The sequence below is a fragment of the Poecilia latipinna genome, unplaced genomic scaffold (assembly GCF_001443285.1).
Source record: "Poecilia latipinna isolate Pla-1442-1.1 unplaced genomic scaffold, P_latipinna-1.0 Scaffold213, whole genome shotgun sequence".
Lineage (NCBI taxonomy): Eukaryota > Metazoa > Chordata > Actinopteri > Cyprinodontiformes > Poeciliidae > Poecilia > Poecilia latipinna.
Window position 1 is genome coordinate 136,304 of NW_015112829.1, and position 21,296 is coordinate 157,599.

General features: G+C 38.1%; 1 protein-coding gene across 1 annotated transcript; it reads left to right on the forward strand.

The window, feature by feature from the left end:
* The first annotated feature begins 6,883 nt into the window (after nt 1-6,883).
* Nucleotides 6,884-12,980, forward strand: alx1 (ALX homeobox 1). Its single transcript, XM_015031631.1, has 4 exons — nt 6,884-7,398; nt 7,577-7,881; nt 8,084-8,212; nt 12,193-12,980. Exons 1-4 carry the CDS (start codon nt 7,212-7,214, stop codon nt 12,538-12,540), a joined length of 969 nt encoding a protein of 322 aa, XP_014887117.1. The 5' UTR covers nt 6,884-7,211; the 3' UTR covers nt 12,541-12,980.
* The last annotated feature ends 8,316 nt before the right edge of the window (nt 12,981-21,296 follow it).

The following is a 21,296-nucleotide window of genomic DNA, read 5'->3' on the forward strand; positions in this document are numbered from 1 at the left end:
GTACTGAGTGAAGGCAGAGGAGCTTAATTTTATTTACAGATTATTTGTTTTATACTCTCTGGACATAATGATAATTTAAAAAAAAATCTGTTAAAAAATTATTTTTTATATCAAAGTTACATACAGTTTTAACTCTTCATATAAATGTGGATTTTAAATTTGATGGGTCATAATCGGCCTGTGTGTGTCAAGTTAACTAAAAATAATGAAAACAAACTGAGAATATTTTTGTGAACTGAAATAAATAAAAGCTGTAATTATGGGGGAAAAAAACTAGCTAACTAAAACCCTATCATGCATTTATGAAACATACTGAAATTATATATATAATATCCCTTGATTAAGTGTTTACGAATCTATTTATTAGCTCAAACTGATGTGGAAATGATTTTTTTCCCCCAGACATGCAGTTTACATGAACTGTCGGCAGATTATGGTGCTCCACTTCTGCTAGTCCACGAAATGGCGACAGCAAAAGTTGGGAGAAAACACCAGTTAGTTGATTGTTCAATATTTGAAAAATTTTTTTGAAAATGGTATCTTCTGCTGAGTACTCATTACCGAATTGATGTATACGAAATCGCAATACAATTCAATTCTGCACCTAAAATTGAACCAAAGTATAAAAAAACTAAAACTACTGCTACAACTAATAAAAACTAACCTACACAACATTTAACTAATAAAACTAGCAAACACATTCTGAAAACCAATTAAAACCAACTGAATTAGACAAACACAAAGTCACAACAACTTAAAACTAAACTAAACTGAATAACTCTGGTAACCCTGGTGTGTTTTGGTGTTTGGAATCCTCGGTGTAAGCGCACACCGCCCCGCTGTAGGCGTCTCACCTCAGGCGTTCGGGCTCCTCGCCTGAGCTGCCGTCTAAAAAAAAAAAAAAAATCATACGTTAATGAAGGTCAAAACAAACAGTGAGCTCTTAGGAGTGGCTCCTTGGCAGGAAATGCGTGCCTGTCTGCTTATTTTCCTTCTATCTTCCAGCGTCTGCAGGGAGGGCTTGGGCCGTGAGCTGGAGGGGATTTTCGGCACACGCCAGAGATGTGGTGGTCCTGTTTTTGGAAACATAAGAGCTCTGTCTTCTGTCTGGGGAACGACGGGTTTGAAGTCTTTACAGGTTGTTGTGCTGGTGCCGGATACATTTTCATCAAATATAGCAGATCGGTGAAAGAAGAGGGCGGTTTATGTTCCAAACCAGCTCAGAAACACTACGGTTTGCTTCTGTCCCCAGAATTATATTTTGAATCCATCATCCGCTGCAGTGCATAATATTTTTAAGTGTAGCTCCTCAAGCCTTTGCATTCAAGTTACTCAAAGTTACACCTCAAAGTGTATAAAAAACTTCTCAGTGAGGCTTTAAGTTCAGCTGCAAATTCATTCCATTCTTCTTTTTTTTGTGGTTTCCAGAAACATTCCTGGAAATCTTGTTTTTTTTTTTTTTAAATCAAAGCTTGTGTTCTGTCCTTGGATTGTTGGGTATAACCCTGAAATAAATTTAATGACTTTTGACCCTATCTTCTTATTTGTGTGCTTACAGATGCTAAATTAATGCTGAAATTTTAAGTTATCACACTTTTATCGAACGATAAGAGACTCTAGTGCGTTGTGTTGAGAATAAGTGGGCAACTCTGATGTGTGCACACAGATTTATGTATGACGTTAAGATGTTCTGTTATTTAAATAGTCGGGATGTTCTAGATATAAAACCTTTTCATGTACCATATTTTTCAATTTTTACTCTTGTAGTGGTCTTATTTCGGGTTCATGACATCAGAAGTTTTTCAAATTAATACAAGAAATAAAAAAACTAAATATGAACCTGTCTTACTATAAGTCTCAGAAGAAGACATTAAGTTTTTATTTTATATAATTGTTTTAATATTTTTTAGCATGTAAAGTACTTACTGCCAGAAATGTCCACCTGTCCATGAAATTAAAACAAACTCAACAGATCACTGTTGTACAAAGTTTTAGAGTGAAGAGATTTATATCAGCCTGCACGTTTATTGGCTCCTCGGGGTCAGGATGAATGAACAATAAATACATTTTCCAATTATCATTATATTATCATTATATTACCATCATCTCACACTATAACAAAATCCTACTTGAATTTCATTAGTTTAATTTTATATTTATTGCCTGTCTATACTTCATTAACACATTGAGCAGCACTGATTGACATCGCTAAGTCCCGCCTCCCGGCTCTGATTGGTTGTTTTTGGTCGGGAGCGGTGCATTTCTTCAGGCAGTAGCAGCTCAAGGAGGAGTTGGAGGAGTTTGATCTTTTCACTCGTGACAGTTTTAACTAATAAAACTAGCAAACACACTCTAAAAACCAATTAAAACCAACTGAATTAGACCAACGTAAAGTCAACAACAACTTAAAACTAAACTAAAATGAATAACCCTGGTAACCCTGGTGTGTATTGGTGTTTGGAATCCTCGTTGTAAGCACACGCCGCCCCGCTGTAGGTGTCCATACCTGAAAAAAAATATGGAAAAAAACCCCAACGTATTTTTGTAAAAGTTACGTATTGGATTTGTTTTAGGCTTTTGAATCATGACTATTGATATGAGCAAGATTAAACAATTAGCATTTTCTTTTAGCCTTTTCTTCTTCTGAGGCTCGGCACATACCTGCCTTACCTAAATGTTGTTTCCTTGACTTTTCTATTTTGAACACTGGCTAAGAAAATTTGGTTTCTGAGTCAATTTATGGACAAACCCAGAGAAACAAAAGGCCATGGTTTACTAATAACATGTTAGAATTTAGGATCTTTGTAAAAAAAAAAAAAAGCTTCAGTATTTGATTGAAATATTGTGATGCCAACCAGTGTGGCAGGAATGATTTTCTTAATGGGTCAGAAAATCAGAGTCAGATGCCTTTCAGGATTCGCTGCAGTACAGACTGCTGCAGGAGAACTTTCCTGCCTACCGCCATCAGCATCTACTGTAACTCTTTGAAGAGTTAGAGCAACATTAACATGAGATAAAGCAAAATATTTTTGAATTAGATAAAAAAAGACTGGCGACCTGTCCAGGGTGTACCCTGCCTCTCGCCCGGAATGTTAGCTGGAGATAGGCACCAGCAACCCTCCCGACCCCACTAAGGGACAAGGGTGTAAAGAAAATGGATGGATATATATATATATATATATATATATATATAAATTCCAAAGCATTAAGGTTGTCCTTCGTCCAGGGTTGAGTCGGTTTTCTGTGGCCCGTGCTGTGTGTTCACACCAACCCAGATGGCACGAGAGCGACGGGGACGAGAGATGATGATAGTTGGCATCAAGCATCGCTCGATTCCTGGAAAAACGGCAAACAAACAAAACAAAAAGAGCGTTCAAAGCGCCAAAGTGCTGCTTTCACTTTTTTTTTCTTTTTTTTTTTTTTTGAAACTCCTTCTCCCGGAGTCAAATGTTCCTGCCGTCTCTCAAGCAGCATTTGTAAACTCTACGCAGTTTGGGCTTTAGGGGCAAAACAAACTCTGGTTTGATTTTTGTGTTTTTGTGGCGAGCCGACGTTTGAATACATTTCAGAAGATTAAATCAGAGTTTAAGAGCGGCTTAGGGCGCAGTGATGTCATGCTCGCGCGCTCTCCCTCTCTCTCTGTCGGCACGCGGGGTTCGGTCAGGCTGAACTGTGTTGGATCACATTAGAACTGACAGCACTGATCATTCATTATCTGGAGTTTGATGCTGAGCGCTGCAGGACTCAGTAAGTTGCTGCGTTTCTATTACAAATGTGCGCAAATCTTTATATTCTGCTAACTTCAAAAAAGCACTATTTCGCAATTGCGGTATTGCCTATAAAAAAAGAAATTAAATTAATATTACACCTGAATCAGCTTTTTAACTGGATAAGTCATTAAAATCATGGCAGCAACTGAATGTAAAACAATTACATATATGGAGAGAGATATTTGTTTCATTCAGGAGCTTCAGCTACTTCCTGTCGTCTTCTTCGTCGTTTACTCCAGCCGTAACGTCTGGTTGTTGGTCACGTGACTGGTATGAGAAAATAGTGTTTCCATCGCAGTTTTCCGAACTATACATCTATTTTGAAACTGCCGAAAAACTTTTCTCGAAAAATACGTGTGTGTTTTAAGTTGGTGTGTTTCCATTAAGCAAATTTATTTTTGGTAATTTCACTTTACGCACTTTTATGGTAAGTGGAAACGTTAGTGTTTTTATTTTAATATTATTTTTTTTCACTAAACTTACTTACCGCCTGCAGAACTTAGAGAATTAGTCCAACTGATAAACCTGTTGGACCAAAGTCAACCACAGACTTATTCTCTATTGTGGCTGGCCTCTTCAGACATAAGGCCTATCTATAGCTAACCACAATGAACTTTTCACATTTTCTCCTCAGCATGGGCGAGAGCGCGGGGTCACCTTAGAAGGCCGTTGTGACAGATCCCTCCCGCTACTTAAGAGCGCCTCGTATTTGTTTTGAAATCTTGTGCTGTGGCACCGAGCGGCCCCCAGGTAACTGCCACTGACCCCACAGCGAACCGAAGCTGCGCCCGCTGGGCTTCGCAGGGCGGAGACGTGGAGCCGGGAGATGCACTGTGGTGCCGACGGTAACATAATTCCTCCAATAAGAAGAGAATTTTAGACGGACTCTTCATGCCGTTTCGGAGAAACTCCCCGCAGAGCCCGGAGTGTGTGCTGCTCCTGCAGGGGATTCGGCGGAATCCAACTTTCCCGCATGAAGAAGGAGGATGTTTGCTCTTTAATTCAACCTGTCGCTTATGGAACTGTTGAATTTCAGGCAGAACCTGAATTTGACGCCGTGTACAGTAATTTGCTCCTAAAGGTCTTCCCACAGATTAAAATTGGTGCTTAAAAAAAAGAAAAAGACTTATCATAATTCAGCAAGTCAGTGATTATTATTGCAGTCATTTAAGTAAAAGAAAAAAATAGATTTGTATATAAAGCAGAAAAAAGTAGCGAATGTGTTCAAGCTTCAGAAACAAAATTTGAATTAAAAGTCGCAGTTGTAAGGCATTCTTCTGAATAAAATGTTATTAACCATTGTCACCAATTATTTAAAAAATGTAAAAAAAAATTGATTCAGCTTTTTCCTTTTCACTGAGCACAAAATGCTTACAAGGCAACACGCTGTAAATATGTTTTTCAACCAATACATTGATACACCAGTTCGTTTCTGCTGGCTAATATTTTGTCAATAGAAATTAATAGCAAATTAACTTTGTTCAGTATGAACGAAGTTGGCTAAAATAATTTCCAAAATTATAATTAAAAAAACAAAGAGGAAATAAACTTTATTTTTAAATTAAATAGAAGCATTTAAACATAAAACTGTCAAAACCTACTTTAAAAAGCGGAAGCAACGACACACGACAACATGAGATCTAATGTGTCTGAGGCGGAATTCACTGCAAAAACTGCGACCTTTGCTTCAATGAAAATAAAACAGAATACAGATAAATTTACATTAAATCAGTTTCATTTAAAAAGATTTGATTATATTGTCACTCCCCCCTAAAAAGTGACTCTTTAAAGTTCAGGGCAAGAGCAGCTAGAAAGAAACAACAACCCCCCCGTCCCCTAAAATATATAAGAGCTCATCTGACAAATAATTGACTTTAATCGTCAACATTCCTCAAGTAAGCAATCACAAAAAGCACTCAAGCACGCGCTTTATCTAAACGTTCGATTTATTCCATTTTCTAATGTAATCTCCCCTCCACCCCGCCCTCAATATTTACACCTATTTTAATCATTAACTGCAAGGCTGGACGAGTCAGATCTCTGACAAGGATGAAGCAGCGCCTACACACAGGCTCGTGTCCCATACGTCTTCATATTAATCAGAACATTTTCCTGTCCGCTTCATTTCGTTTGGGTTTCCATCCTCCTCCGACGTGAAACGGATTAACCGCAGCGATCAGCGGGCTCCTGGGCGGCTGACGGGTCCCGACTGAGCCTCATTTTCTAGCGCAACCTGCAGCTTTGGATAAATTATTGCCTCATTTCGGCTGTCTAAACATGTTGTAAATTAAAGTCACTTTTGATTGCTTCCTCGGAGCGGGTCACATCGAACTGCTGTTTGCTTTGGATTCGGGCCGTATAGGAGGAGTTGTGCGCTGCTTTCACGCACTGTAAAAAAAGACACTCTGGAGGTTGGTGAGTTTTAGTCGTCACAACTTTAAATCGTAATCAGGCATATTGATTATTAATATCCGAGTTCTAAAACTGAATTGTTTAATTTTTAAATGTTTTTAGTCAGCATTTAACTGAAGACCTTATTGGTTTGTCATGTGCGCAGTCCAAAGGACAATAGTAATGGTGATATTTTGATATAAACTGAAATGACCATTTCAATTTATCTAAAAGTGAAAAAAGTCCATGCTAGTCGAGGTATACGAGTCAGTCTCGATAGCAATATTTTTATTCAATTCTTAAAAGATTGTTTTTAAATCCAAGCGGGGAAATTAAATGGTGTAACTCACATGATCCAAGTTCCTCGATTGATTTGTTGTAGCAGATGGCGGTGAAGGATCTCCTGTATCAGTCTGTGATACAGTGGTACCGTGAAAAGCCTCTGACTGAAGACTGTCCATCTTGATATGTTTATCATGATATGTTTATGCTGAATCTGAGTGAATACTAACTAATGAAATCATAAAATCAAGACTTGTGACTTATAAAATGTCAGGGTTGAAACAAGAATGTAAGATCAAAATCCAGCATTAACTTAGCAATAGATTAGCAATTTTTTTTGAAAGATTAGTTACAATTTACCTAATTTAATTAATTAACTACATATTTTTTTTATTAACCAATTAAATTATTCTTAAACTGCTTTAGTTTATCAACAGAAATATTGAGTAAAGTATGTCCAAAAAAATGTTTACAAATTGCTTGGGTAAATTTATTGACAAAACTCTAACCGTTTGTTTTGTCAGTGTATTCAGGAGGAGGAGGGCTGCGTCGGGACCTTTAAGGAACTCATAGCTGCTCTTCGGGTCTATTAGACGTCGGGGCTTCGCTGCACAGCAAATTAAAACTCCATTGGCGCTTTATTGCATTACAGGACACCTCTCCACTTTTCTGTTTGCGTTTATTTCCCCTCCCCACACACTTTTTTTTATATATTTATATTTATAGATGCTGACATTTAATTAGAGGGAGCACTTTATTGGAATTATTATGGAGTACATAGAGGATAAGTTCGCCTTGAAAAGCCAGGCGATGAAGGCCAGCGAGTACTACATGGACCAAGTCATGGAGAGCCTGGACAGCGCGCATTACTTCAACAAGCCATCCCCGAAGTGCACGCAGGCCTTCGGACTGCAGGGCGCCGAGCACCGCTCATCGCCCTGCGGAGATCAGAGCTGTGAGTCGGAACTTTTTTTGCGTTCCTGTGAACGGCGTGGTGCGCATCAGTGTGCACATTAGAGAGATTTATTTATTTTTCAGTTTTATGTTTTGTTAATATAATATAATATAATATAATATAATATAATATAATATAATATAATATAATATAATATAATAATTTTGTCTCCTATCAGCCAGTTACGGCGTGCCGAAAACGGACGAGGATTCTCTGCGCTCGGATCTCGCGAGGTCCATCGACAGCTGCTGCTCCCTGCGGGCGTCTCCGGTCACGAGCGGCCCGGAAAAGACCGAGCTGGAAGACGTGGGGGACAAGTGCGACAGCAACGTGTCCAGCAGCAAGAAGAGGAGACACCGGACCACCTTCACCAGCGCGCAGCTGGAGGAACTGGAGAAGGTGTTCCAGAAAACCCACTACCCAGATGTTTATGTGCGGGAGCAGCTGGCCATGAGGACGGAGCTAACGGAGGCCAGGGTACAGGTACGGTACAACCTAGCTTACCTTTAGTTTTTTGTTAGTTTTAAGAAAAATTTCAAGATACGCTAATTTTAAAAACAAAGAAGCAAACATAAACATCAAATTTGTCAGTTAACTTTAAGTCAAAGATTTTCCTAACCAAAAGTGTTTAGTTTCTGGATTTAAACTGCGTTATGTTTAGTTTTTCCCTATTTGTTTCTGCTAGGTTTGGTTCCAGAACAGAAGGGCGAAGTGGAGGAAAAGGGAGCGCTACGGTCAGATCCAACAGGCCAAGAGTCACTTCGCAGCCACCTACGATCTATCAGTGCTACCTCGGTCCGACAGCTACACACAGGCGAGTTTCTACTATATTTAAGTTCAAAAATCAGTTTTTATTTTTTAATTTTTTATTTTTTTGTTAATCTTATGTTTCGGACTGGAAGTGAAAGAAATGCCGTCGGCTGCTCTGATAAAACCAACATTTACAATTTAAGACATTTGGAGACATCTTTCGGGATATATTTTAGTCTTTATTTCCGAGCCGAAATTATATCAGTATACCACATAAAATATATTTAAGCGATTTGAACCCACCTTCTCAACAAAATTAGTTGAATTGTACCCAGTTATTTTGTCTACACATACAAAAAATAATAATAAAAAATAACAACTTGCTTGGATTAAATCATACAAGTAAATGGAAGAAAACTAACAAGGTGGCATATGTAGCTAAGTCTGAATAAGGGTTTAATAAAACTCAGCTTACAGCCAAAGTAAAATTCGCTGCAGCTAATTTGAATTTTCTCTACTGCAAAATGAATGACAGTTCTTACCTTGTATGAGCTCGATATATTAATTCCTAATAGGACTCATATGAATCATTCTTCATGTTCTCTGTCAGACAGGAACATGATGCTTCTCTGAGCCCCCCCAAAAAACAACATTAAATTCTAATGAGAGATGTGGTGAACAAAACTCATATTTAATGTTTTAGTGAACATTGAATGTACAAACTAATATGCTTAATCAAAGTAATAATAATAAAAAAATGATTAAAGTGTATTTATCTCCAAAACTCATTTTTTCTTTCCTGGACCTATTTTGTGTGTAATCCTCCAACTTGGCCTCTGATCTTTCTTTGGTTCACTCACTTTTGACAAAAATGCACAGCAACTTGCGTCAACGGCTCGTTTGCCATGAATCACTTCCAGTGAAAGCCATCTTCAGATAAGAGCCCCGGAACGCTGATTAGAGCCCCCGCGAGGTGTCACGTCAGAATGAATGGCCCTCATATCAGATTTCATGTCGGCCGACCATTAATCTTTCAGTTTGAGCAAAGGTCAGGTACAAGATGAGGTGAGAGGAGACGCGGGATGTCAGTCTGTCCTTTGGTTAGGCGTTCCCCTCTCACAAACTGACATAGAGTCTCCAAAAAGAGTTCCAAGTGTTGTGGAGCTTTTTTCTCTCTCTCTCTTTTTTTTTCTAAGAAAGAAATAGAAGCTCCATGTTACGGGTTTTTAAAATGAAGATGCTCTGAAATGAAACTGGAAAAGAAGAAGCGTTTCTTTCAAAAATCTGTCTGGGCTGCCTCACATTTTCTTCCCAAATGTTCCTGAAGGGCTTCCTTACATACCAGCACAGCTGAAGCCAATTATGGATCTGCTTTTAAAACCCATCCTGAGTTCTTGTAGCTTTTAGACGTTAGACCGGTTTTCTGTTGGTGCTGTTTTTCACCAAATGTGACACATGTTTTCAACTGGCCTCTTTAGAAGACTTTTAACTACCCAGGATTATTCCTCTGGTGTGACCACATATTGTTCCTGCAGAAACAAGTTAGTCTCACTGTCAAAGTGGACTTTCACTCTGTCTCAAACAGTGGTTAGCTCATGTTCTTTGCCTCCGTTTTCTGAAAGCCACACTTGGGCAAAAGGTGCAGTAAACAACCTTCAGATTAGGTGTTTCTTTACATCCATTTTCGTTTTCGGCGTAAGAAAGTTTATGTATTTAAAAGACCTGATTTAGACTCAATATAACCAGGAACAAATGCATGATTGTGTCGTCTTATTTCGGCCGTCATCTCATCGGATCGGGCAGAGTAACATCGAATAGGTACGTCGAAGCTGCCTCGAGTCAGAGATCCTGCCTGAGATCTCGCTAAATGTCTTCTTTGTCCTCTGTGCTAAACTTAGAAATGCTCACTGAACGCTTAACTTTTCTGTAACCTTAGATCTCCAGTTGAGTTCGTCTTATGGCTTTTTCCCCTTTAACACCTTTAAACCCAGAAATGGAAGGTATTTCACTTCCTGTTCAGCTTTTCTGGTCAATGATCTGGACATTGGAGGAAGTCATGCAGGTAGATTTCGTTCACCAAACTGTTACTCCATTGGTCCAGGCTAAAAGTCGTTGCAATGAGCTCGGTTTGCTCATCTGATCAACACCAACCGCCTTCCACCTTATTTAGGCATCGGTAGAAGTCTTTATCTAGGTCTGTTTTCATATTTCACTCTTCAGCTGATACCTTTTTTATACTTCAAATTTATACTCTTATATTTATAATGAATTTTTGTATTTGTTAGGCTTCTTAAACCTGGACCTGCGTCCAAATGTGAGCTGGTCTGACAGTAAAAATCAACGTTGTCTTTTAATTCAATTCAGTTTATGTCTATAGCGTCAATTCACAACAAATGCCGTCTCAAGGTGCTTTACAATAAAAGGAAATCATTTCAATTCAATCACACACATTCCAGTTGTTCCCATTTATCAGACAGTACAGAATGCTCAGTTAAAGTCTGGTTTTTATCTCTGTTGGACGGCGGTTTGCCCAGATGTAACCTTCTGGAACGTGATAACTTGTATTTTTAATTACCGCATGCTCCACATTTATTAGTACACGTGGTGAAAATATGCATAAACAAAAAATTAGAATACTAATTTCAGATGTTATTGCAGTAGCAGAATCAAACATACAGCTGTGTTTATATCCGTTAATGTTTTAACTCCTTTTTTTTCAGCTTTCTATGTGAGGCTAATTTCTCTTAGCTTCCCATCTTTCTGCAGATAAAGAAGCATGTCCCTTAACTAAATAGCATATTCTTCTGAATTTCCCGTTTTAAAACATGGTAGATTACTTCACCCTCAGCGTTGTATTTTATATTAATACTTTAGGCTGTCACTGATTACTTATTAAAACTCCTCAACACTGATCAACTTCTGTTAGGGATGGGTTTAAAATGCTGCAGTTTCTTTTATCTTATAGGAGTTAAAGAAATCTGAGATTTTATAAAAAAAAAAAAAAAGTCATGCTGAACATAGATTTTTGTTCCCTTTCTTAATAAATGTTCTCAAATAAATATTTTGTAATAATGTAAGATTGAGCTGCTGCTACAATATATGAGTTTAAGGCTTTTAACACATCTGTTAATAACTGTGGAACTTTTCAAGATCTCATCTTCAGAGATTTCATCATCCTGGCCTGTAGAGACCAGATTTAAAACATATTTTCACATTTTTGTGAAAATACAAGGATTCAGTCATTTTACTTCTTGTCATATTCCTACAAAATAAGTAAATGTTGGCACTCAAAAAAATAAAATAAAATAAAAAAAGACTACAACTTTCCACTTAAACAGCATTTTTGTGGTAAATTCCACATATTAAGTGGAAAATGTAAATAAATGAATAGCATTTTAAAACTTTTCAGATTTTCCTGTTTGTATTAGGAGATGTGAAATAAAGAAGGAATGTCAACATCGAACTTGGACCAAATGACCAGATATCACCGTTTTTCTTAATGAATTGCTCTTGGTTTTTCTAAGAGGTTCACACAGTTTTTTGGCTGATCGCTGATCTTTAAAAAGCCTGACCTGCTGATTCTGATTCTAACCAATACCAAATTTTTTTTGTCTGAAATGTTGCTAAATATAGCAAGAAAACTGCTGAGTTGGTAACAGTGAGTGACTTTTGGTAATTGCAAAAGTGCAGACAGACCTGGGGGGCGGTCATGTCTGACATCTGCCAATGCAGAGCAGCCGAGGACAGTCCTTCATTTTTCGTCTTTTGCTAAGGTAGGAAGATCGGCTCCAACTTATCAGTGCTCCCCTAGTTCTTCTTTAACACCAAAAGTCTCAAACTTTATCACTGAACATGTTTTTATTGCAGTGTGGATTTTTATATGTAAAGATCTCAGATTAAAATAAACTAAAAATATAGTTTTGTGTTTTTTAAACTTTAAGTGTTTGAAAAGCTGTAATTTCTCCAATTTAGCATTTTTTGTTTTGTTGTCCTTAGAAAAAAGATCAGCATTGAGTGGATTTAATGTGAAAATGTTCCCATCAGATCCCCAACAACCTGTGGCCGAGCGCGGCCCCCGGCGGCTCCGTGGTGTCCTCCTGCATGCTGCCTCGAGGGTCCCCTCCGTGCGTCACCTCCTACTCCCACAACCCCCGCGCCGCTGCCGCCTCCACCGCCGCCGACCATGGCTACGTGGGCTTCGCCGGCCAGCAGAACCAGTTCGGACATGTCTCCCTCAACAACTTCTTCGGCGCCGACTCCCTCCTCACGCCGGCCACCAACGGCCACCCAGCCTTCGAGGCCAAGCCGGAGTTCGAGAGGCGCTCGTCCAGCATCGCCGTGCTGCGCATGAAGGCCAAGGAGCATGCGGCCAACATCTCCTGGGCCATGTGAACCCGCCGGAGGTTCTGAAACCAGAACGCCTGCAGAGGCAGGGTACGGACTGTTTCTGGAGTTTCCAGCTTCCCGAAGAACGTGGAAAATATGCCTTAACTCATGGGTCCATATGGCTTCGGGAGAAACTTCAGCTCAAGTTTGACTAAAGAGGAAATGGGAACGAGGAAAGTTGTTAGCAGACGACAGAAGGACAGTTTAAAGGGGCAGTATTATGCAACACTGACTTTTTTGAGCTTTACTTCATGTTATAATGACATACCTGGAGTGTTGCTTTGATTCTTTTATGTGTGTTTGAGGAATCCTTTAGTCACCGTAGGAACTATTGACCTGTGCAGAATGACTGGGTGGACCTAGCAACGCCTTATAGACGAAGCTCCTCCTCTGAGCCGCAGTTTTCCGAGCTTCTGCCTCACAGGGCAGCTCTCTCCCCCAGTCAGCTCCTTCAGACTAGCCAGCAGCAATTAGTAAACACCTGGTGGAACTGAGCATCTACTGAGCTCATTATACAAGTTTCCTCTCAGTGCAATGCTGGTAGAAACATTGTTTAAGGGGTTAATAGAGGAGCCATGTTGTGATGACTTCCTGAAGGTGGAGTTTCAGAAAGAGCAGGAGTTTTTAAAGAGACAGAAGCTCACTTTCAAGGCATTAAAATATAATGTCAAATTTCAAGTCATATTTGATAAATATAGCAATTTATGACAACTGAAGGCAAGATAGTTACTTGATTGTGCTATAAAATGTGACTATGTTCCTCGAAAACACATAATACTTCCCCTTTAAAGAGTCCATACATACACAGCCTTGATCTTTTTCACATTTTCTTCCATCGGATGCATTTTACCGGATTTCCATGTGATAGTTCAACACCAAGTCATGCATTGGCTAAAGTGGAGGGATAATGACTTTTTAAAGAAAATCTTTGGGATGTTTATCTGTTCAGCAGGAACGTTTAGTAGAATGGAGGGTCGAGAAAGCAGAGGCAGACGTGACATTGGGTCACTGAATGTTCACACTTCAGCAAAAAAAAAAACAACACAACAGTTTTTATATATTATAAATAAAATTGATTATTATTATTATTATTATTTAAAGTTTATGTGTTCATCTCTATTTTGCAGTAAATCTAACCATAAACATCCAGCAAGTTTTACTGTAGATTTGGGTGAAGGAATCAATCAGACCTGCAGTGCAATAAAAAAAAAAAAGGTCACAAGAAATTATTTTTGTAATTTCAAGGTGACAAATTTGGCCAAAAAGTTAGAACACTACTATCTTACCTGATGCTATTTTCATATCTGTTATTGTGGTTAGGGTTTTCATATAATTATTAATTCCACATTTTATTAAACCATATAAAAGAGTCTAGGCTTTTTATGAGGCATCCTGTGGTGTGAGGAGAACTTTTCTTTGAAAGTTAAGTTTTCTTCAAGACTTTAAAAATATTAAGACAGGTCCAATAATTAGATAAATATCTATAATTCTTTTTTAACAGTTTGTGTGTCATAATATAATATTCATTGTAGATCTAAAACTTTAAAAAGTGATTTGGCATGTTGTGAGTTTTTGTTTCATTTTACCACATCATCCTCTGATGTCACTGCATCTGCAGGTTTTGTTCCCACTTTCTTTCATTATTTCAGGTCTTCTAAACATTGTGTGCAGTGGATTTTATTTAGGGTTATCTAGTTAAAGGGGCAGAACACAAACACACACCTTTCCGATTGTTTCATTTGGGAAAAATGTGGAGACAGACTACGGACACATCACCACTGTGTTGGTCTATCACATAAAATCCTCAGTGGAAAACATCGAAGTTTGTTGACGTTTTTGTGGGGGCGAAAATGTGAAAAAGCTCAACAGGCATGGATATTTTTTTTTTCTTTTTCAACGATTCCCGTGTTAATGTTCTGTGCGTGTTTGAGTTCTCGGTCAGAACAAACATTTCTTGCCCTCTCGTGATCTGCAGAGGTGAGAGCCGCTGTGAAATCTTCCTCCGTCGAGGTCATGGAGTCACTTCCTCACGACCGACACGTAAAGAAGGACGACAGGAAGCAGTAAAAAAGAGAAAGAAACAAAATCCCAAAGGCTCTTTAAAGAATTTGTGAGCATTCGATTGCTTTTTGGACCCGGACTGAAAAACTTTCCGAAACTTTCCAGAGCTTTCCTTTGAGTTCCTGTTTGACTCTGAGGTCCAGACTGGGAGCGAAGCGAACCGACTGTTCGTACTAACGTGTCTGTGTGCTTTGTAGCAAAGCTCTGAATCCCTATCGTCTGCCTTTGGTCTGCATGGCGCAGTGCAGGCCACGCAGGCAGGTTCTGGAACTGTATTTGTGTTTTAATATGTTTGTGGAGGTGTAATAAATGAATGTCACTTCATGTGGGAACTGTTCTTTTTTTTTGTTTGTTTTAAAGGATACAAATTTCCACAAGCCAAAATTAAACCACAAAAATGGACAGAAAAGACTAAATAACAAGAGGGCTTAAAAAAAACATTTGCATTTTTCTGGACTAAACAGGCTCAAGGGTTGATTGATATTACAGATTACATGCAGGTGATATATATTTTATAATGGGGGGAAAATACTACATTAAGAAATAATCAAAGAAGAGTTAGCCACAGTTGCAATCAAACAAATCAAATAAAAACAGCTGACATGTTTTCATAACTCATTTCATTTTGAAATGATGGAATGATGGCATCAGTCAGAAGTTTTGATTAGTGAGGATGAAAAAGGGTCAAATTGAAATAAAATCTAAAAACTAACATGGGAATGAGAATCCAAACTAGCACGCAAAGAACCGGGCACAATCTCAACAAAGCAGGTTAACCATGTACGGAACAACATTAACGACAAGAATCAGCAACACAAAATAATCCAGATACAAAACCAAGTAACGACCAAAACCACATAGCCTTCAATTATGTGATCAGGTCAGAAAAGGTGTTTGCTTTGTTAATAATAATAATAATAATAATAATAATAATAATAATAATAATAATTATTATTATTATTATTAATAAAATGTTTTAAAACCTTATACCATGTGTCAAACTCAAGGCCTGGGGGCATTTGGACAAATAAACATAAATTTCAAAATAACTTATTAAAATAAACCATTTTATCAATCAAATCAAAGGAGTTTTCAACTTGAAAATGTGTTCAGTATTAATTAATTTAAAGGAGTACTCATGGAACCCAGGGGCAGATATCTATTAATATCAAAACAGTTTATTAATAGGTAGTTTTGTCAATACTTTTTGTAATATTTTTGAAGTTTTGTAAAAGTGCGCAGTGAAACTCCACAGACTCTCACTGCCCAGCAGCGTGCGGCAACATAGAAAAGACTGAATATATTGGAAATTGAAGCATTTAAACAGTCAGTCTGATGAAACTGCTGTTCGAGTTCTGCAATTGATCACGTTGCCCTGTAACTGAGAGCACATCTCCTCGCCTGTCTTCTCTGACGTCATGCTTTTGTCTCAGTTAGAGGAAAGCTCTATGAGGGAAACCCTGTCCGTGGAAGCGGCAGGCTTGATTCAATTAGTGCCGTAACTCGGATCAGATGCCTCGGATTGGAGACGACCTTGTTTCCTTAGGTTCTTCCTGCTTGCTGCCATTTTAACCCGCAACACCAGGCGCTCCATCTGCATGCATCACAACACTCAGGCTTTGATGGGGACGTTCCGGTGGAACCGGGGCAGAGCGGGTTCTCCCCTTTTCTGGTCAACACAGACCCACAACAGAAATGTGAGGATTTTTCAGTGGACATCATGAATTTAGCTTCGCCATTAAAATAGTTGGCTTGGAGAAAATTATAGTTTGGTGGATAGCTTAATTTAATCTATGAAAGGGTTATAAACGTCAAGACGCCTTTATAAGTGATTGATCTTTCTATTACACTTTGTCCTTTTCAACTCACTCATGCATGCAGTGAGTTCTGAGTTTTACAGTTCTAAAATAAAAAAATCTGATGACTTTTTATTTTATTTGGACAATGTACAGCACTGTGTAAAACAAAGTGCCATGCAGAAAAGTATTCACGCCCCTTGAATATTTTCACTTTTTGTCACATTGTAACCATAAACTTCAGGGTATTTTAATGGCAGACCAACACAAAGTAATAACTGTGACAATAATCAGAAGGCCAAATGAAAAGGTCCATAGTCTTTTTCTTTATACAAATCTGAAATGTGTGGCATGCATCTGTGATAATTCCTTAAGCCTTTTCTTTGTAAAACCGCATTATGCTGCTTTGAAGTTGTGATTCTTTGGATGCTTCTTTACAAGCTTTGTATATCTGCAAACAGAAAATGTCAGCGCAAACTTAGACAACGGATGGGCAGAATTCTCAATTGAATTTAGGCCTGGACTTTGACTGGGCCATTCTAACACATGACCATACTTGGATTTCAACCGACCCAGTGTCGCTCTGGTCATATGAGGAAGCTGAATCCCGTGTTTTCTGGCAGCCTTCCTGGATTTTTTCTCTATCCATCTTCAACTCCAATCAATTTACCCACAGCATGATGCTGCCATCACTCTTAAAGTGGAGACGGTGTGTTCAGGGGTGGTGTACAGGCAAATGTTCCTTGTAGCAAACTTTGTCGCTTCCTTTCAACAATGACTTTTTTCACTGCTATTCTTTCATAAAGACCAGACCTAAATAATGCTCTCCATGTTCAGCCAGTCCATTCAGGTGGATGTCCATGTTTTATTGGTTACACTTTTCCCATTTATGCATGATGACTCAAGCAGCACCAAAGAAATATGTTGAAGTTTATGGCTGCTGCATATTATCGTGTGTAAAAGGTTCAAGAGACGTGAATACATTGATTTGGCACTATAGGTAAGAAATAACAACAACAACAATAATAATGATAGAGTCCAGGTCCATCATGGTCAGTTGATCACAGGGCCGGCCACTTTGGTGCTCTCTGCGAGATTTTAATTAGTGCCCCATTATATCACCAACTTATTTATGCCTACACTAAATACTTTTTCTTTTTCAGTTTAGGAAAGCATTTGTTCACCAAAGCATAAGTTATAAATACTCAGAAAATGTTGAAAATACTCTGATCTGATCAGGCGTGAAGGTATGAACCCTATACCAGCGGAGGTGATATTATTATTTTTAAATGTAGCATTTAATATTATTTCCTGTGCAATCTTTGGGACGGTCTTTGGGAATCACCTGGTTGCCACTAAAATACCATGATATGTGCTACATTTTTTTCTAACTGTTACCTCAGAGAGGGAGACACTCCAGCTTTCTCACTTCTTGAGATCTCTTCAATCTCTGACAAACAGCTGGAACTTTAAGGTCCGGTCTGATCTTCTCCTCCATGCATCACGTCTTCTCCCCCGCCCTCTTCGTTCCTGCTCCCTGCTCCTCTGGATCATTCTTTATCTCTGCCCGGCCTGGATCATCGCAGTCCGACTGGTGATTGTGCAGCCAGGTCTGCAGTGTGTGCATATGCACGTGTGTGTGTGTGTAAGAGAAAGGGAAAGAGTGAGAGCTCCTGCAGACCAGATCCATCAACAGCTCCAATGGGTTTGACCCCTCCAGGTTAACCGCGACCATTAATACAAGAGATTCCCTCCTTCGCCTCCCTACTCCCCACACAACCTCACGCGGGGGAGTGAGTGAGTACATACGCACACACTCGGCCATTCACGGGGACGAAATAGAAGTAGATCAAACGTCCTGCTGACCAGGAGCCTGAAAAATGGTGTCGATGGTCACGTGCGTTCCACGGCGGAGATCTACGCTCGGTGTCCGCGCGCCGTTGTTATTCTAATCACTCACCGCCGATGTTCCGATTCTTCCTCTGCTCTGGAATGGACCCGGCAGCTATGAAAGCAGACATTTCTCACAAGCCTTCACCATTTCTCTCTGCTTCACAGGCATGTCACTTTTATTAAATGGCCATCTATTACGGGACTTCTTCCCGCTTTGGCAAAGACAAATTTATGAACAACAGACCCAAGTAAGCAGTAAGCGATCAGATTTAGAATCTTCTGTTATTTGCGAAAAACCTGGGGAAAAAGATGTGCAAAATGAAGAAATTGATGTTGAGGATGTAAAAACTTGCAGAGTTCCCCACCATATGTCTAAGAAAGTTATTGGTGGCGTAATTCAGCGAATATTATTGTATAAATTTGAACCAGAGATTTTAGCTGATTTTTATTTTTTGACATTTTTTATTGATCTTCAAAAACAGAATAGAGTTGTACCAAATCACACCCTGTTTTTTCTTTCTTTCTTGTTTTATACTGATCAATGCATATATTGCAGTTTTCATGGTAATTAACCCTCCCCCCCCCCACGTCCCAAAAGAACTTTGAAAGTGCACTTCATTTGTCCCCAGGAACAGACAAAAAGATATATTAAGGTTTCAAATTACATATTAAATAATTTACATTTTACCCAGTTAAATTTTCTTTCCTGTTAGATTTGAAGTACAGATGTACAAATGAACTCAAGAATCTAAAAAAACAAAAACAAAAAAAAAAAAAACACGGATTGTGATTTTAGTACCAATTGTCAGCTGATCTCAGAGTCAGGTGATCAGAACTAAAATGGATCATACTGGTTCTGTTTGACCTTGATACAGGAAAGAACTTAAAGCTGGTACAAACTTCCAGAAAACAGAGAGTTCCTTTAATTCAAGGCTAAAATCTCACCTGTTTGTAACTATCGATGATTAGCAGTAAGTGGATCATTGATCAACATATTTGATTTATATTTCCTTTGATGATGGCATTTGATGATAATTTTGATGAAGGATGTGAGGCCTTAAGCAATAAAAATGTGATGTTTATTGTTTGCTTCATAATTAGTGACTGTATGATATTTTTATGATGTAAATCACTTTGAACTGCCTTGTTGTTTAAATATACAAATACAAATAAACTTCAGCGTCTCCTGCTGCGGGAGCTGGAAGAGAAAATGAAAATATATATTTTCATATCCCTACAGTTGAAAATACATTGAAAGCCCTCTAGTGGTGTAAGAGGTAAACTGCTCATTTCAAACATCATTCGGCGTGAGGAAATATAATTATGATGCAAACAAGGTACGCTTTTTGTTATTCCAGTGTTTTGCAAGTTATGAACAAGTAAAATGGTCTGATCCAAAAGTGATTTAAGGAAAAATGATTTAAGTCAAATGTCAAGTAAGCCAAAGCAAACAGATTCCACATTCTGTTTTGAGCAAAGATGAAGCCAAAATGAAAATCTACATTATATGTATAAATGTACACCATGGAATTTAAAAGGGAAAGTGGTAGCTATGTGTTGATAAATAAATGCAGTTGAATAATGGATTATAGAAGCTTTATGTCAAAGCTGGAGTTTAGTGCAGTTTGCTGCTCTGGAAGGATGTGAGGCCTTAAGCAAAGAAAAAAAAGACTTCCCTAGTGAAAAAGAAAATATTTTAGTAAATCTCAAACATACTTACATTTGCGTCAGTACATTTTACATATACTGAATATTAAGTGTACTACATTTAAATATATACAACGTATACTAACAATATGCTTGTAATTTTGGCATTATAACTTTAAACACGCTTAAATATAATTGTACCACAATACACTTTTCAGAAATATTTTAAATAAAAGTATCGTTTAAGTGAACAAAATATGTATTTGCTCAAGTGTACCAATGAAACAATATGCTTTTAAAGATACTTTCTGTGTATTTTAAAATATATGCTCAAAATAGAATTTTAAAAAATTCATGTTTACTTTAAAAGTCAACTATTAAATATACTGAAATTTCAATATGTTTTAAATTACATCTCAGTGTATACTTTAGGCTACTGAAGTAAGCCTTTTAGATGCCTTAATGATATTTTACTATTTAGTTAAAATGGCAAGAATACAAAAAAAAAAAAGAAAAGAAAAACAATCCTGATAGTGGAACTTGATGTAATGTTGTTAAACAAAGTAAATAATGTCTTCATGCCCCAACACATCAAACATTGACAGTTTAGTGACAGAGGGTCTACAACAAAAACAATATTTGTCCTCAACACTAAATGTAGCATGTATCTTCAGTTTTACATCTCTCTGAATATGATCTGTTGTTTTCAGTTTTTTAACTAAAACAACAGAAGCTGTCTTTACCCAACCCATTTTCAGATGTATGATGTAAGATCTGTTAGTGAACGGCATTAACTCCAGTTCACACTCCAGACCAGATGGTGGCGGTAATGCACACTTTTAGTTTTCTTGAAAAGCATCATAAGAGTAACAGCATCACTGTGAAGCCAGGGAGAAAAAGAGATGCTTTTCAAATTCACCATTTTTACTCACACAATATTGCCTTAAAAGTAAAGAGAGCATTGATAATAGTTAGTAGTTTTGGTAAATTCAAACTGGTGACGTCCACGTTCGAGTTAGATGACAAAACAACTGAACAAGAACTGGATGGAAATGAAATGTGGGTCATGAAAGGCTGCTAACGTGTTGCTAGTCAGCTATGCTTTACACAACTTGTTGCCATAGCAACTGACTGACAACAACTGTCAGTCAGTTGTTCCCATATGTTTTTGGTGTTTTTGTTCATCACCAAAAACATTCAAACATTTCCCACACAAAGAAGAAAGCATTCAGTCCGTTACAGTTTTATGTTTTCAGACATGATGTTTAAAGTGATTGCCGGAACACTGTGGTGGTTGATTAGTGAATTTAAACACCTGATGATCTGTCAGAAAGTGGCTGTGTGGGTTGCCTTATTTTTTAATTG